The sequence below is a fragment of the Sarcophilus harrisii genome, chromosome 2 (genome assembly GCF_902635505.1).
Source record: "Sarcophilus harrisii chromosome 2, mSarHar1.11, whole genome shotgun sequence".
In the NCBI taxonomy this organism is placed as follows: domain Eukaryota; kingdom Metazoa; phylum Chordata; class Mammalia; order Dasyuromorphia; family Dasyuridae; genus Sarcophilus; species Sarcophilus harrisii.
This window is the reverse complement of record NC_045427.1, coordinates 301,711,403-301,729,863: the sequence shown is the minus strand read 5'-3', so window position 1 is coordinate 301,729,863 and position 18,461 is coordinate 301,711,403. Positions and strand designations below refer to the sequence as shown.

At 39.7% G+C, this 18,461-nt stretch overlaps 1 protein-coding gene across 4 annotated transcripts in view; it reads left to right on the top strand.

Moving 5' to 3' along the window:
* ADCK1 (aarF domain containing kinase 1) overlaps positions 1–18,461 on the top strand; it is a 194,331-nt gene that overhangs the window by 90,987 nt on the left and 84,883 nt on the right. For all 4 annotated transcript variants that reach the window (XM_031952434.1, XM_031952433.1, XM_031952437.1 and 1 more), the window contains one exon: positions 2,485–2,688. In XM_031952434.1, the coding sequence (XP_031808294.1) occupies positions 2,485–2,688 (204 nt within the window). The remainder of the gene's footprint in view (positions 1–2,484; positions 2,689–18,461) is intronic.

Sequence of the window (18,461 nt, the reverse complement as noted above, 5' to 3'; positions counted from 1 at the left end):
TTTCCTGTCTTCTTAGCAATCTGAGAGGTTTGAAGTAGTACTTCAGAGTTGTCTTAATTTTCATTTCTCTAATCAATAGTGACTTAGAGCATTTTTTCATATGACAAGAAATGACTTTAATTTCTTCATCTGAAAATTGTCTTTTCATATCCTTTGACCATTTATCAATTGGGGAATGGTTTATATTCTTCTAAGGTTTACTCAATTCTCTATATATTTTAGAAATGAGGACTTTATCAGAAACACTGACTATAAATTTTTTCCTCTTGTTTTCTGCTTCCCTTCTAATCCTAGGTGCATTGCTTTTGTTTGTGCAAAACCTTTCTAATTTAATATAATGAAAATTATGTTTTGCATTTCATAATATTTTTTAGATCTTTACCCATAAATTCTTCCCTTTTTGCAGATTTTGCAGATATTAACTTATTTGATCCGAGTTTCAATTTCTTCATCCGTGAAATGAGAGACTATGTCCTTTCCATTTCTAAACCAATCAGTTAACGATTCATTCCTTTTTTGTTGACTGCCTTATAGGCAGTTTTAGTGACTGCCAGCTTCCCATCTGCCTGTTCTGCCTGAGGAAGTCTTCACACATTGTCTTGCCGCTGGACTTTGATGACTGGAAGAAAAAGTGAGGCTGACAACTCTGTGCACCTCTGCCTCATTTAAAATCCAGTTCATGTGCAAGCCAAGATATTTCCATGATGTCCTTGGTCCTCTGAAAACGAAGGATGAACAACAGTGACTCCAACTTTAGACCTGCCCTTGTGGAATTGAGCCATAACTGATTTGACATCCAAATATAGAAAGGCATGGTCATTCTTTGGACCACAGTATAGTCACTTTCACAAGCATTTACAAAGCATGGGTCACTCTGCTAGGTACTGGTCTTATAAATCTAATAGATACCCTCAAGGAGCTTGCATATTACTAGGATATCCTATGTAATTGTTCCCTTTGAAGAGATATGGAAAGACCTCCTCCATGAAGGACTTTCTTGACTGCTGCAATGTGAGGTGATCTTTCTTGCTTTCAAACTCTTAACATGTTTATCTCTCTCTCTCATTTAACATTAAATATATGCTTCTGTGAAATATCTCTTTGATTGTCTTGAGCTGGTATTAAAATTTTATATTATTTGTTTCACAGGTGGTGCAGTGGATAGAGTTTCAGGCCTGAAGTCAGGAAGACTCATCTTCCTGAGTTCAGATCTGTCCTTAGACACTAACTAGCTATGTGACCCTGGACATTTAACCCTGTTTGCCTCAGTTTTCATCTGTAAAATGAGCTGGAAAAGGAAATGACAAAAGCACTCCAGTATCTTTGCCAAGAAAACTCCAAAAAGGGTCACAAAGAGTCAGACATGACTGAAATCACTGAACAGAATTATTTGTTTCATAGATTGTGACTCTTTCCCCCTTCTTCCTTCTATGCCATAGATTGTAAGCTCTTTAGGAGCAAAAACTGTGTCTTACATCTCTTTTTATCCTCCATAATTCTCAGTATAGTGCCTTGTACATAGTTGAGTTGATACTCAATATGTAATTTTGGGGTTGAGGTTATTTGTATAAGGGACTAATAGTCCCCTCCATAACACTCCAGTGATCTCTTGTATTCTATATTTATATATATGTATGTTGACTTATTTCTTAGTTCTTCAACAGCAAGATATAATTATAAAGCTTTGAAAACCTTAGTTGGTTACAGGTACGTGGTACGGAAATCAAATACATATAGCCAATCCGAGTAGTAAACAGAATGAAAATCAGTATGATATGTTAAAGGGGAGCTGAAAAAATCATTTCCCCCAAATAACTGCCTGGTCTACCACTAATTTAATACTTGAAATTTCCACCATTGGCATCATTCCTTTGGTTATCAGATGGCCCTGTTGTTTATCTAAAAATCAGCTCATTAGTAGCTATTAATAAACTAGGAGTAATTGCTTTATCAAATTAGCTAGTTGTCACCTTGGCTCTTGGCAGTTACATTTTGATGTGGGAAATCTGAATATGAGACTACGGAAGGAACCAATTATAGGTCAGACATTAGATTTTGAGCATCCAGGAATAAGGACGGAAGAGCCAGAGTTCTCAGGACAGAGAACCCAAAGAAATATGGGAATGCTCATATCTCTCCTTTGAGGGCTATTGCTATTTAGACCTCTACTCATAGCAGAGGAAAATATCTTGTAAGATCATAGGTTTAGATCTAGTATTCCAACCCCACCCTCCCAATTTTATTTGAAGAAACTGAAGCCCAGAGAATTTAAGGCCACAGTCAGACAGTAGCAAGTGACTGATCTTAGATTTGGATTGTAGTACCCCGATACTAGTGGCCAGCACACAGGAAGTGCTTAATATATAAATGCTTGTTGACTGACTGACTGACTGACTAGAATCTAGAACTCTTTCTACTATGCCATAGAAATAACGTCAGAAGCCTATACTCTGTGGTCTTTAACTTGGGCTCGTCTCCTGGCAGGTCCACCGTCGCTCAGCTGAGCGCCTCCGAGAGCTCTGCTGTGCCAACAGAGGCACCTTCATCAAGGTGGGCCAGCACCTCGGGGCCCTGGATTATCTGCTGCCTGAGGAATATACAAGTACCTTGAAGGTCCTGCACAGCCATGCCCCACAAAGCAGCATGCAGGAGATCCAGCAGGTGATTCGGGAGGACCTGGGCAAAGAGGTACGGACCAGAGGCTCGTGGCAGGGCCTGGAACAGGGTGTGGAGTGGGGAGGGCTAGGACTGTCTGAGGCCGGCCTTTGCACTTCAGGTCCTCACAGAGATGGTCTTGAGATAATGGTGTCTTTGTGGCCTGGAGAGATTTGGGGTGTATGAGACAGTTAAACTTGTTGCTTCTGAAATTTGAGAGATCCAGATCGAGAGGGAAGCTGGATTGGCCCTCTGACCTTTCTTTTTCTAGGGTAAGTTTGCCTAAACTGAGATGGTTTGGGAAAGAGAAAGAGAGGGGAGGAGAAGACTTAGGGCTGGATGTAGGTCAGGAAGATGGGGTTAGGAACAAGGGGTCACAGGCAGAGGGGAGGGGATTGGCGCAGCGCCTGCCCACGAACTGCTCTGCCTCCTGCCAAGCCTGTCAGCCTTCTGTTTCCAGCAGAACCAATTTCACCCCCAAATTAAAACTAAATAAATCACTTTAATAACAGTGTAAATTGTGTCTCTGCTCACATGTGGCAGCACAGTAGGGGTGGGTGTGAAGGAGAGAGAGAGTGAGGGAGAGAGAGAGCGAGGGAAGGGAAAAAAGAGATTAACCCTTTTCCACTAGTCTTTGCTGCTTTGTTTCCAGAAGAGGGGCTGCGAAAAACAGGGAGGAAGGCATTTGAAAATAGAGGATTCCTTCAAGCTAGGCGAGAATGCAGCCCGCATCTCTGAGGGCCTGCAAATGGGACTGGTCAGAGGGGAAATCAGGCCTTTCCTCCAGCTGGGTTGTGCTGCTCCAGCTCTCTTCATGCAAGGGAATTTGACATTGTTAAAGGACACTGAATCCAGGCTGTCTGTTTAGGGACGCCTTGTCTTCATTATCCCGTCCCTCCTTTTGCCAGCCTCTCTCACAGGTTCTGTCTGACCAGCCAGCATTCCTAGGTGTCCTGTCTCAGTAGATATCACAGTAGATATCCCAAGTCTTAGACTTGGGAGGGGACAGGGTCCCTGCAGAAGTCCCTAAAGTCTCCCCCTTCCTCTTGTTATGGGGATCCCTGGCACCCCAATTCCTTCTTCCTGGGCCCCACCTTCCCGCCAGTTACATGCTCCCCTCTTCCCTGTCTCCCCAAAGATGTTTTTTTCTCCTCCACCCTAGGGAGATGACATGTTTCCTGCTGACACACTTTGCCTGGGTGGGTTGGATTGGGTGACATTTTCTTAGTCTGTGGGTGGAAGGGAGGTGAAAGGGGCTATGTGTGTGGGAAGCTGGGTAGGTGAACATGGGGGTGTCAGGGCGGGGGACAAAGATGTTTGTGTCTCCTCCTCCCTCCTCCAACAGTTCTCTACTAGAGCTGCTTTTCTGGTGAATTCTTCTCATCATTAATTATACATTTGGAGTGCTAACCCCCCCCCCCCCCCCAGTAAGTCTCATACCTACATTAACCTGATATGGGGTTTCGTAGCAAGAATGTGATCTGATATAGGGAAGTGGTATGGAATAGTCTCTAGACTGAGAGTTAGGAAGACTTGAGTTCAAATATCCTGCCTCAGACACTTAGCTCTGTGATCCAGGTCAAGGCATGTGACTGCTCTGCCTCAGTTTCCTCATCTGTAAAATGAAGGGGTTGGACTTGGTGGTCTTTAAAGTTCCTTCCAACTTTATTTATTTATTTATGTGGTTTTTTTCAGAGGTAATTGGGGATATGTGACTTGACCAGGGGTCACATAGCTTATAAATATGAAGGGTCTGAGGCCAGATTTGAATTGAAATCCTCCTGGCTCCAGGGCTGGTGCTCTATCTACTGAGCCCTCTAACTACCCCACCTTCCAACTTTAAATCTATGATTTAATTCCTGATCTTAAGGACCATGTTAGCCATATGTAATAGGGATTTAATTCTTCTTGAACCCAGAGATCAGAAATAGGGCTCATGAGTGGAAGCTATAATGGGGTAGATTCTAAATACAAGAAACAAATCAATACCAGAAAATAATTCCTAACAATTAAAATTGTCCAAAAATAAAATGGACTGGCTTGGCTCAACAATTCTTAGATTTAGATTTGGATCTTAGAGGCCACAAAACCCAATTTTCTTATTTTACAGATGAGGAAACTGAGGCTAGTAGAACCTGAATGATTTACCTGGGATTATACAGTATCAGGGATTGGTTTCTGAACCATGACTTCATGGCATTCCCCAGGCAACTTTAAATTAGGTAGAAACCACTCTGACTCTCCTTCACCTCCCAGAATTTGGGCCTCTTTTCCTTGGAACTCTGGGAAAGCACAAGATGGACTTTTCCTTTACCATGCCCAGAAACCAGGATACCATGATACTTCCTGGCATGGTTGCCCTTGGCCAACCCTGCCTTTTCCATCTATAGTTATCCTATATGTATGATCTTCCCCTATTTAGAATGGCTGTTCTTTTAAGTCAGGAACTCTTTGTTATTTGCTTGTGTTTATAACCCTGGAGCTTAGAATACTGCTTAGCATATAGTAAGTATGTAACAAATATTTTTTCCTCTCTCCCTTTCTTTCCGCCATATATTCCTCCTCCCTCCTGCTCTCCATTCTTTTTATCCTGTCTTCCCTTCCTCTTTTCCATCCCTTCATTCTTTTCTTCCTTAATTTTCCTCCTTCCTTTCTTTCTCTTTCCTTTCCTTTCCTTCCTTCCTTCTTCCATCTCTCTTCCCTTCCTCCTTTCCTCCCTCCCTCCCTTCCTTTCTTCCTTTCTTCTTCCTTCCCACTATTTTTTCTGCTTTAGTACATTATTTCTTAGGAAGCAATAAAATATTAAGTCTTTTAGAATGGTTTAGATGACTACCTTTTTAGAAGGATTAACATGAATTTGTTTCCCTTGAGGATTAGACTAAATGACCTATAAGATTCCCTCCCAAATCTTAGATTCTGTGATTCTATGTTAGTAGGCTACAATTTCATGTACATTAAGGAAAGAGCTGAAGGCTGACTTGCATCACTATCCTATTTCTAGAAACAGAGTCCTCCCCTCCGCCCCACTGTCTGAAATGGCAAGGTTGGGGCAACCTCCTTATTTTGGCTTTCAAACTGTATCCCACGAGTTAACAGTACCACAGAGTGAGATGCTGGCTGAATAGGGCCATTTCTACCTGTGCTCTTCTTATTTGATTTGGTTTATGTTGACTTAAAAATGGTTCAGGGCTTGCCTCCAAGATTTCTGTGCTTCCCAGGAAAGTCAAAATTGACTTCAAGTTGGATAAGGGATGAGATTCTTACCCTTTAAGGGAATTGAGGTTCACTATATTTGGTGTGATTCCATTTGGAAGCTTGAACCTCTAGAATAAAGGAGCAGGAAGGAGAAGGTATGTAGAATGGATGCTACCTCTTGAGTGTTTGAGATCAGAGATTTATAGGCTTAATTTGGGGAAAGAGGTAATCTGTTATGTGCTAGAAATCAGAAAATAAATTCTATATTTGGCTTTGCCAACTACTTGTATGATTTTTGAACAAATCATTTAACATCTTTGGGCTTCCTTTCCTTCTTCTAGAAAATGAAAAGTTGTATAAGATGATATTTAAAGTTTCTGCAAATTTTAACAGCCTATGAGTCTCTTGGGCTGCTTCTGACAGAAACAATTGCTCTGATCCAGCCTTCAGAGAATCTTACCTGAGTGCTTTGGATACTACTTGGCCCAGAGTAATGGACCCAGGTCCGTAGCTTATTCCACTACCCCAGACTTAGGCATTTCCTAATCCTGACAAGGAGCAATTCTTTCTTTTAGTCTCTTCTACTCTGCACAGATCTTAAAACATTTCCATTTCTATGTTTTGCTTCCACATGTTATAATCCTCCTGCCCTTCCATCTGTCAAAATTCTACCTATTCTTCAAGACCCAGCTGAAACCCCACTTGCTTCAGGGAGCCTACCCTGAACACTACAGGCTTCCTTGTAGTGCATAGCTGCAGACAGCTGAAGTAGGCTCTGTGGCGCACTTAGAGTTTGGTCATCCATTGAAGATGCCATGGTCATCCACTGCATCCTGGGCCATCACTAGTCGCCATGACTTTTGTCCTGCCACTGGACTTCTATGGCTCAGGAAGAGAAGGAGGCTACAACTTTGTGCAATTCTGCCTTACTTAAATGTAGTGTACATACAAGTCAGGACATCACTTGTGATATCCTTGGTCCTCTTCAAAAATGACAGATGGGGGGAGGGGAGTAGACAGGCCTTTGAGCTCTTCCTGGCTTCCCTCAGACCAACACCAGAACTAAGCCTCTGAAGGGGGTTTGGAGTGATAGAACCCACAGATATTTGGAGTGTAACAAATTTCTAGCAGGAGATATTTTGGAAGAGCTTCAGGAAAGGAGAAGTGACCTAATGCCGGCATAGTGCAGGGAGAGCCAGGGAGGTCTTTTAGAAGGGGAGCCAGGGAGGAAAGGCTTCTGTATGCTGGGGAAATCTATGGGGGGGCTTATACCCCAAATACAGCAGCATTGGCTAGTCTGTCCTGGTTCAGAAGTCAGCGGATCAGCAGACTGACTGTGAGACATCCAATGCAACTTCAGAAGGCAAATAGTGAGCCCCTGAATCGCAGCATAATAGGGAACTTGGATATACTCACCCAACACTGGAAGGAAGCTGACAGTAATGTGAAGCTGCTGTCACTTGTAGAGGAAGCTTGGGACAATCTCCCCTTTGCCCTAAGAGCAGACCTAGAACTTTAAAAATGAGCAAAAAAGCAAAAAGAGCTCTGACCATAGACAGCTTTTGTGGAGACAGGGAAGAACAGATCTCAAACCCTGAGGACACTAAAGGCAAAACGTCTCCAGATGAAGCCTCAAAGGGTGATATGTGATAGTCTCCAACTCAAAAGGCTCTCTCGGAAGAATTCAAAAAAGATTTTTAAAAAGAGTTAGAATGAAATGGGGAAAGGAAATGAGAGCTTTGGAAAAGGAAACAAATTGTGGGGAGAAAATCACTCCTTCAAAATTAGATTTGTCAAAATAGAAAAAGAAAACAATTTGAAAAACAGAATTGGTGAAATGGAAACAGAACAACTCCCTAAAATATAGAATTGGTGAAATGCAAAAATGAAAGATGAACAACATCATAGAGTTAAGGCTGGAGGGGACCATAGAAGCCATTTAATCCAATCCCTTCATTTTTATATGGTAGTGGTTATCCTTCATTCTTGAAAAGGAACACAATAGCATTACTATGTTATAGTTAAGTTACAGTGTGTCCAACTGTGGCTGATTAGACCAATACAGGCTTGAAATGTTCTGCCACAGAAACTGAGATCCAGAAAGGTTGTTAGTTGCCCAGATCTCATTAGGTAAAAAATGGTAAAATTAGAATTTTCCTCATCCATAATTCTTTCCATTATTGCTGTTCAGTTATGTCTGGTGCTTTTTGACCCCCATCTTCCTGATTTTAAGCCCAGTTCCCTTTACATGAGCCACCTAACTCCCTCTCTTTCCATTGTATGACTCTTTAACTAATGCTATAACATATAGTCTATGCTAGGGTTGTCAAAAACACAAGCCAAGAACCAAACTAAAATGTAATTGGGAAATAAAATGCAATAGAACATCTGTGATGTTAATGTGTTCTTCCAAGTTAATATGCAGCCTTCCAGGGTTCTTATGAACCACTTAGTGGCCTCAAGCTTCTATTTGAGTTTGATACCACTGGTCTCCACAATTTATCCATGAGTAAGTAAGAATCTTTGCCAGTTGGGGAATGGCTGAATAAGTTATGATATGTGAAGGTATTATTGATCTATAAAAAATGATGAACAGGCTGATTTTAGAAAGGTCTGGAAAGATTTTCATGAACTGATGCTGAGTGAAGCAAACAGAACCCTGAAAACATTGTACATAGCAACATCTGGATTGTCCAGTCAGAAACTATAATAGAATTGATTCTTCTCAGTGATTCAGTAATCCAAAGCAATCCTAATAAATTTTGGATGGAAAATTCCATTCATATCCAGAGAGAGAACTGTGGAGACTGAATGTAGATCAACACATGCTATTTTCACCTTTTTTTCTATTTTTTTTTTCCCTCCTAGTTTTTCCCATTTGTTCTGATTTTTCTCTTCTAACATAATTCATATGGAAATATGTAAAAAATGAATGTACGGGTATAATAAAAAAATTATTCTACATGTATCTGGGGAAAATAATGATAATTAAATAAATAAGCCTTAAAAATAAACCTAAAAAAAAAAAAGAGCCCTTGCCCAGGTTATCCAGCTAATAAATGGTAGTCAGAACTGAGAACCTAGATCTCCTGACTGCCCGTGCTCATCTGCCACCCCATGAATAACTGAGTCACGCTTGAGGTAACTCATGCTTCAGACAGAACTGTACCCCAGAAAGCGCAGTTTGTGGGTTTACAGATGTACACAACATGAATATGAGCAAGTGCACATGAAATAGTCTTGCATAGTGACACCAGGAAGCCACCCTTTTTCCTTTCTGGTATCAGTCATAGACCCGAGTCTGACTGGGACTTGTGTCCCCTGTGGCACCATCTATCTTCCCAGCCGGACTTGGCGCCTGCCAGCTGGGCACCCAGCTCAGCATGGAGCCTGGTGGTCAGCCTTTGTTCCTGCTATGCAGCTGCTATGCTGACATTGATCAGTAGATGGTGCTCAAGTTTGAGAGCAGGCTGGTGGTGGGGAGCTGGAGGATGTGGCAGAGAATTCCCATCATTTCATGCATGGTCCCGAAGCACTGGGCCCGGCTCTGGTGCATGAAGGCCGAGGCTCCCCTCCTCACCTTCACTGCGACTTCTTCCCCCTCGCTGAAGAGGGCATCCGGAGGGCCAGAGCTCAGCTTGCTTTCTCCCGGCACTGAGGGGGAAAATCCTCCTCTCCTTAGAGTGCTCGAGCCACGTAGGCAGAGCCAAGAATTCTGTTTATGGACAGCCAAGGCGGGACGGGTGCACCTTCCTCTCAAAGCACTGACGTAGCCAGTCACACCAGCCACTATTATTCTTTTCCTTTTTTATAGGATATATGGCTGTAGGCTTCTATATGGCTAGGAATCCTGGGAGATGGAAAGCTTTAAGAAATAAAAAAGTCATAAGTGACCCAAAGGGCAACTAGAGGGACACGTTAGGAAGCATGTTGTCAGTGGTGACCTATGGCTTAAAGTGGCGACCAAAATGGCTTAAAAGTATCATTTAGGAGATGTATCATTAGAAAGGGAGGTATACCGCTCAGTTATGGAAGGATTAACGGATGGACTCCATCTGAAGGTTTCATTGGTACTGATGAGATGTTGAAAGACCCAAAGAAAAATCTCCAGTTGCATTTGTTTTACCCTCTTCCTTCTTTTTCCCTTAAAGGGGATAAAAGTCAAACAAGATGAGAAATATGAATAGGTTGGGATATGTACTTTTTGAGGAAGTACTCACTTTAGTGGATCTATTTAAATTTTAAAATAGTCTCCGAAGACTCATATATATATATATATATATATATATATATATATATATATGTGTGTGTGTGTGTGTGTGTGTGTGTGTGTGTGTGTGTGTGTTTCATTGGTACTGATGTGATGTCAAAAGACCTAAAGATCTCCAATTGCAGTTGTTTTACCCTCTTCCTCCTTTTCCTTACTTTTTGAGGAAGTACTCACCTCCTTGGATCTATTTAAATATTAAAATAGGCTCCAAAGACTTGCTGTATAAACAGATAGATATAGATATATGTATATGTTTATTTCTTTATTAATTCATTGACTGGTATACATTAAGTACCATGTATATCATACAGTGTGAAGCAAAAATCCCAGAGTTCATGGAATAAATTAATAGGCAAGATAAGAAATGTACATAAACATCATAACTATAATACAGTGTAATTTTACAAAATTATACATCACCCGATGGTGATATTTCATTTTTGTCTATTTTTCCCAGCTGCCTAGCACACAGTAGGTACTGAATACATTCTTAGTAACTGATTGATTGATGAGCTTCTCTGTACTTCTCAGAGTTGGTGTTAGATAGCAGATGCAATCTGTTCCTAAGACCATGTGTTAAGCTTTTCCAGGTTGGTAGAATCTCCTGAGCATATGCCTGTAGGCAAAGCCTTCAAGAACTCAGGGTCATCTCCACACCACAGTGGAGGCAGCAGTACTTATATCTTTGACGGACACTTTAGATGGGCAATGAGCTGTATCTCCATTGGAAGAGGAGAAAGGGAAAAGATTGATGTGTTTTTGGAAATTTCATACCACTTTTAGTGATTTAATGAGCTGTTCTTTGGCACTAAACCAGTCTTCTGGTGATGCTATATGAATGCTACTGTATGGATCACAGACCATCATTTGATTTTGAAGAATCAAAATTATGGGCAATACAAAGGGCAAGTGGAAATGCTCACAATAGACAAGAAGGATATAAGTAGACTGTAATATACTATCAAAGACAACTTGAATAGAAGTAGTAGTATAAAAGATCCATGATTTTAAAAAAGGAAGTAAATAGGTAATAAATCAAGAACAAGGAAAATAATAATGATAATGGTTAATATTTATATAGCACTTTTGGTTTGATCTTCCCAATAACACGATGATAAAGCTCTATTACTCCCATTTTATAGATGCGGCAACTAAGAGAAACTGAAAGATTTGTCCAGGGTCACATAGCCAGTAAGTGTCGGAGGCATAATTTGAACTCAGGTCTTCCTGACTCCAAGCCTAGTATCCTATTCACTATAGCACCTAGATAACAGATAGTTCAAATATTGCAGTATACTCATAAAATGTTGAAGTATTCAGAAAGAGGAAGGCCTCCAATACATTTGGTAGATCCTTGAGAAAAGCTTTATGGAAAGACACAAACAAGAATCATTTAATCAACAAACATTAAGTATTTACTGTATATTTGACATTGTGATAGCCTGTAGGAATTCAAATCTAAAATTGGGACTACCCCTACCCTCAAGGAACATGTAAATTACGTTTGGTATATAATGTTGAAGAGAATTTCCATAAAAATGAGATCAAATGAGACAGCACTCATTTCTAGCTGAAGAATGATTAGGGAAGGCTTTGAACAATGGGTATAAGCTCAACCAGACAAATATTTATGCATGGGACAGGAATTGGGGTAGATATTCTGTGTGGGAAGCTACATAGCATGTTCAGAGAATGGTGAACAAACCAATTTGGCTAGAGCATTGTGTATGAATCTGTGAGTTAATGTGATTTGGGATAATTTTTTAGGAGATCCTTGAATGTCAATCTGATTTAGTCAGCCAATCTGAGGGGGAAAAAACGAAATAAACCATAGTAGGAAAAGAGGAATAATGACAGTATTTTGGGAGCTGTGTTTAGATGGCAGAAAAGAATATAACTAATGAAGGAGTGAGAAAACTAGGGAGGAAATCAGTTAGTATTATGACCTATAAGTCAAAAGAAGAGAGAGTTTCAAGAAAAAGGAGACAGCAAGGAGTATTCAGGTTAAGGAACCCAAACACTGAAAAGAAGGCATAGAAATAGTGATTAAGAAGTCAGTGCTATTCTTTGAGAGAATATTTTCAGTAGAGTTGTCAGGACAGAAGCTACCTTATAGCTTCTAATCTATGACAATAATACATGGGGACAATTTCTTAGAAAAGTTTGACTCTGAAAGTGGGAAGGGTCATTGAAATAGCCAGAAGGAACAGTAAAGTAAAAGGAAGGTTACTTTGAAGATAGGGGAAGTCTATGAATAAGGGGAATGGGTAGGAGTCGTGACTTGAGAAGGGTGGAAAAGGTTTGGAATAGCAACTCTGCTAATAAATCAACAGGATGACTAATAGAATAGTTGAACAGCACTTTATATGTAGCTGTAGCTGGTTGTGTATGTTCTTTAGTTTTCTGTCCCTTGCAATAAGTCAGGTTGCATTGCAAGAGATTTGAAGGGATTATCCATTGTCTTTTTTGGACATACCCAACACTTCTGAAACTGAATCAGTTTTTTCTTTTTGAATTTATTTAGTATTTTATTTTTCCCCAGTTACATGTAAAACAGTTTTTAACATACATTTTTTAAAATTTTGAGTTCCAAATTCTCTTCCTTTCTTTTCCCTTCCTCTTCCACTCCCCCTATCTTTCCCCCCACCCTGGCCACCACTACATTGAGATGAGAAGCAATTTAATAGTGGTTGTACATATGTAGTCATGTAAAGCACTTTCATAATAGTCATGTTGTGGAAGAAAACATAAACAAAAATCTCAAGAAAAGTAAAGAATAAAAAGCGTGCTTCAAACTGTATTTAAACACCATTGGTTCTTCCTCTGGGGATGTTACCATTTTTCATCATAAGTCCTTCAGAATTGTCTTGGATCATTGTATTGCTGAGAATAACTAAGTTATTCACAGCTGATGAATCAGTTATTTCTTAACCCATTCACTTTGCAGCATATTGTAATTTGGCTTCCAACCTTGACACTCAACCGAAATTACTTTCTCCAGAGTAACCAATAATCTCTTAACTGCTAAATCCAATGACTTTTCTCAGTTCTCATCCTACTTGACACTGCCATTCACTATGTTCTTTTTTAATACTTTCTCCTCTTTGGTTTTTGTGACATTATTCTTCTAATTCTCTTCTGGCCAGACTGACTATTTCTTCCCACTTTGCTTTGCTGAATAATCAGTCATTTGGGTCCTGTCCATGAAGCTTTTGTCCTGGGACCTCTTCTCTCTTTATATAGCCCCTTTGCCTTGCCTGATACTACCAAGCAGCTGCTCCCTCACTCCCCTCTCTGCCTCTGATTTGTCACTATCTCAGTCCCGGGTCCTAGACTTCTGACTGGGAAGACTTCACCATTCCTACTTCAGCTTAGACCCATCCTAGTGGTATTCCCTGGCCACCTCCGCTCCATCATTGTTCAGTTGTATCTGACTCTTCATGACCCCAGTTGGGGTTTTCTTGGCAAATATCTCAAAGTGGTCTGCTTCAGCTCATTTAATCCTGCTTACCTCAGTTTTCTCATCTGTTAAATGAGCTAGAGAAGGAAATGGCAAACTACTCTTGTGTCTTTGACAAGAAAATGAGTTCAACATGCTCATTGTACATAGCAACAAGATTATGTGATAACCAACTGTGATGAACTTGACTCTTCTCAACAATGAGGTGATTCAAGACAATTCAATAGACTTGTAAAGGAAAGTGCCATCCACCTCCAGAGAGAGGACTGTGGAGACTGAGTATGGATCAAAGCATAGTATTTTTCCCTTTTTTTTTGTTTGCTTGGGTTTTTTTATGTATCTTTTTCCTTTTTGATCTGATTTTTCTTGTGCAGCATGATGAATATGGAAATGTGTTTAGAAGAATTGTATTATCCAATTTTATTGGATTGTTTGATATCTTTGGGAGGAAGTGCGGGGAGAAGGGGAGAAAAAGTTGGAACACAAGGTTGTGCAAAGGTAAATGTTGAAAATTGTCTTTGCATGTATTTTGAAAAATAAAAAGCTATTAAAAAAAGAAAATGGTTACAAGAAGAGTTGGACATGACTGAAAAATGACTGAAAAACAACAATAGCATCTATATTACTGGGTTATTCTGAGCATCAAATGAATTAATACTTGTAAAGCACTTTAAAAACCTTAAAGAGTCATTTTTTTAGTAGATTGTGAGCTCCTTCAGAGAAGGGAATATCTTTTGCATTTTTCAATACTTAGCATATATATCTGTCATATAGTAGGCATTTAATAAATGTTTGTGGCTATTTGACTGACTTCAATGGCTCCCTATTGCCCCTTGTATAATAATATAAATCATTCAGCTTGGTATTTGAAATCTTTCACAATCTGTCTCAAGCTTACTTTCCCAAGGATATTTTAAAATTATTTCCCTTCAAATTTTTCTTACAAATAAACTAGCATATTTGTTATAACTTAAGCTCAACATTCTACCTCTTATTTCCATGTCTTTGCATGGGGATCATTCCTCACACCTAGAATATTATTCTTCCTTCCTTTTATCTCTTAGAATCCATGATCTTTAATCCTCATCTTAATTGCCAATTCCTATAAAAAGCATTTTGTGATCCTCCTGGTGGAAAGGGCTCTGCTTCTCTTCAAAATATCATGTATGTACTTTTCTGTTTACATTTTAAAGTCTTTTACATTTTTATTCCATATCCCCAGAACCCAAGCCCAATGTCTCACAAATAGCAATGCTTAATAAATGATTTTTGAATGTGATCAGATTATTCCTCTTAAACTTGTCCTTCCTTTTAAGTTCTTAATAAAAGCTGTGAACCATTCTCCTTAAACCCATCTCTACCCTTGGCTTCTCAGTTTCTGTTAATAGTACTGCAGATTGATTTTTGTGTATGTGTGACTAGGTAAAAGAGGTTGTTCTCTGCCTCATTTTTTACTTAGCCTTAATTACTGATTAGTTATCGCCTCAGTCAAACTGAAACCTGTTGAAGACCTTAGCTTAAAAAGGCTGAGGTCTCCCATAGCATCCAGGGCCATCTCCAGGTACCCTGATCTCTATCTGGCCACTGGATCCCGATGGCTCTGGAGGAAAAAGTGAGGCAGGTGACCTTGCACGGCCCTCCCTCACTTAAATCCAATTCACTTGCGTGTCACCGCATCATCTCCCTGATATCATGGGCTTTTGCAAGAAGGAAGGACCACCACCACCAATGGTACTGCCATCCTCCTAGTCTCCTTGGGTTATAACCTGGTGCCATCTTTGACTCCACTTCCTTACCCCACGAATCCAGTCCATGTGCCTCGTCCTGTAGTTTCTACCTCTAAAATATATTTTTCATCTGACCTTTCTTCTCCAATTAGAATGCATTGTTCTAATTCAAGGCTTCATCTTTCTAAACTATTACCATAGCATTCTAAATGGCTCCAGTACATCTCTGTCTTATCTCCAAGGAGCCTTCCTAATGTATGGCCAAGATCATGTCACTCCTCTCTTCAAAAATCTTCAGTGATTCTCTGGTTGTATTTCTTCCCCTTGTAAAGAATAAAATATTTATTCTGACATTCAAGGCTCTCTATAATCTGGCTTTAGCCTCCCGCCCAACATTACTTTATACTACTGTAGTTTACATATATTATATTACTATATTACTGTAGTTTATATGCATTCTACTTTCCAGACAAACTGGAGTCTTAGATTCCAGGGGTTTTTTTGTTTTTGTTTTGTTTCCTGAGACAATTGGGGTTAAGTGACTTGCCCAGGGTCACACAGAAAGGAAGTGTTAAGTATCTGAGACCATATTTGAATTCAGGTCCTCCTGACTTCAGGGCTGGTGCTCTATCCACTGGGCCACCTAGTGCCTTTGCTCATATCATTCTTCCATTTAAATATGTTCACCATTCAGCTCTTGCTGTAACAGCTAAGGTCTTTCCAGAGTTCTCTTTGTAATATTATTTGAAAGACAGATTTTCTTCATCATCTTTTTCTCTATATCCCAGTCTCTCTTCCACCATGACAATTCAGTCTTTCCAGAATGAGATTTAAATTCAAAGTCTCAAGATGATACTGCCTCTTCAAGATAGAGTAACAGTATCTCTGAAGGAGAGGCTTTTCTTGATGTCTAGACTACATTTCTCCCAGTTCCCAAAATTTTTTCACTCCCCTGAAAAATCACTTGAAGATATATTAATTCATGCTTAATATCCTGTAAGCATATAATGCAAATTCCTACTTGACAGGCTGCTTTACATGGGGAGAAACATTATTACAACATTAGCAATAGTAATAAAAAATAATAGCTAAATAGATTAATAAAACATGCTCAACACTGCATTGACATATTACAAATTACACAACAACATTATATTGTATATCATGGTATGTCATACCATCTTCATGTCTTGAATTCCCTTTATTCTATCAAGATTCAACTCAAATGCTCCCTCTTTCATGGAACCTCCCTTCATTCCAGGTGATGTCTCCTCCAGATTTCTCATACTATTCTCCCTCTGCTTCTTTATGCATATATCTCATTCTCCCTTGCATCATACTCATTTGTGTAGTTTCCTTCCCAACATTATTTGAGAGTAGCAGGATCTGTCTCCTGTCTATCTTTTATCTCCTAATTTTTGGGACAGTATCTCATACAAAGCAGATGATTAATAAATTATTTAATTTTTGGAATGCTGATTTACATTGACTATAGTCTGAAAAAAGTAGATGGTTGGAAATTTTTTTTTGTTCTACAAAGATTCTTCTTCCATTGGCATTTGTTGTACCAGGATTTGGCTTGCATATGTATTAGGATTTTAAGATTACATTTAGGATTTTTTTCTCATAGTTCCCCATAGTGTCAATCATGGTTAGCAGAAAAGGCAGATAGGGGGCTTAATGGATGGAGGACTGTATTTGAAAATGAGAAGACTCATCTTCATGAGTTCAAATCTGACCTCAGATACTTAAACTAGCAAGTCACTTAATTCTGTTGCCTCAGTTTCCTCATCGGTAAAGTCAGCTGGAGAAGGAAATGACAAACTACTCTAAGTATCTTTGCCAGGAAAAGCCCAAATGGGATCATGAAGAGTATGATATGATTGAAAATGACTCAGCAGCTAATAGCAGGAAAGTAAATGATGTTATACCATAGAGGGCAAATAGGTGACCCCCAGTAGTCTTGTAGTTCAAGAATTCATAGGATTATAGCTCTGGAACTGAATGGGACCTTATGTAACATCTCACCTAACTCCCTCATTTTGCCACTGAGGAAACATCCCAGTATTACCATTGGTAATAGAACTTGGAGGGGCACTATGGATAGAACACTGGTCCTGATCTCAGAAAGACCCAAGTTCAAATCCAGCCACAGATACTTATTAGGTGTGTGTCCCAAGTTCAAATCCAGCCACAGATACTTACTAGGTGTGTGTCCCAAGTTCAAATCCAGCCACAGATAACTTACTAGGTGTGTGACTCTGGACAAGTCACTTTACCTTATTCTGTCTGAGTTTCCTTAGCAATCACATGGGAATAATAATAGCACCTATTTCCCATGGTTTTGGTAAGGATCAAATGAGATGTTTGTTAGCCATTAGCCCAGTACCTTGGCACTTAATAAATGTTTCCTGCCTTCCTCATTTCCATTTTTGCTTCCTTCTTTCTTTTGGGAAAATTACTTCAAAGAAGAAACCCAATGGTAATGCTTGCCTGGGGATATGCTGACACACTTAGCCCTTTCTCTCTCTCTATGTCTATGGAGTTTTATAATCTGTTGGAAGGAAGGAGCAAAGTCAAGAAGAGAGGGAGCATGGAGGTAGCAGGCTTGATATCAAAGCTCAGAAGGAAGAAATTGATGTGAACTGAAGTAGGGAAGGAAGGCTTCGTGGAAGAGATGAAACTTGAACTGAAGCTTGAATATTGAGTAGCTTGAATTATTGAATATTGGTTATAGGAAAACTTGATGGGTTTTGGTGGAACGGAATGAGTAAAGGTATAAGGAGGGTATGAGTATGTATTTGTGAAGTAGAAAGAAAATCCTCTTCATTAGAGTACTGGGCTCACCTTGGAAAGGAGTGGGAGATATAGTTGAATGGATTGTGATTGGACTAGATCATAGAGGCCTGTGGTTGCTGGGTTGTAGAATGTGTATTTTATTCTGAAAGGTTTTGAATGAGTGAAAGTCATGATAAAATTTTTGGTTTAGGATTCCTGAGTGTTCTTTCTTTTTTGGTAAAATTCCTGGGTTTATGGATTCAGAGTTGGGAGGGACCTTAAAGGCTGTCTTCCTTTTATAGAGGAGGAAAATGAAATCCAGAGAAATGGAACTTGGTTTAGATCACGAAGGTAGTAAGTGATAAGACAGAATTTG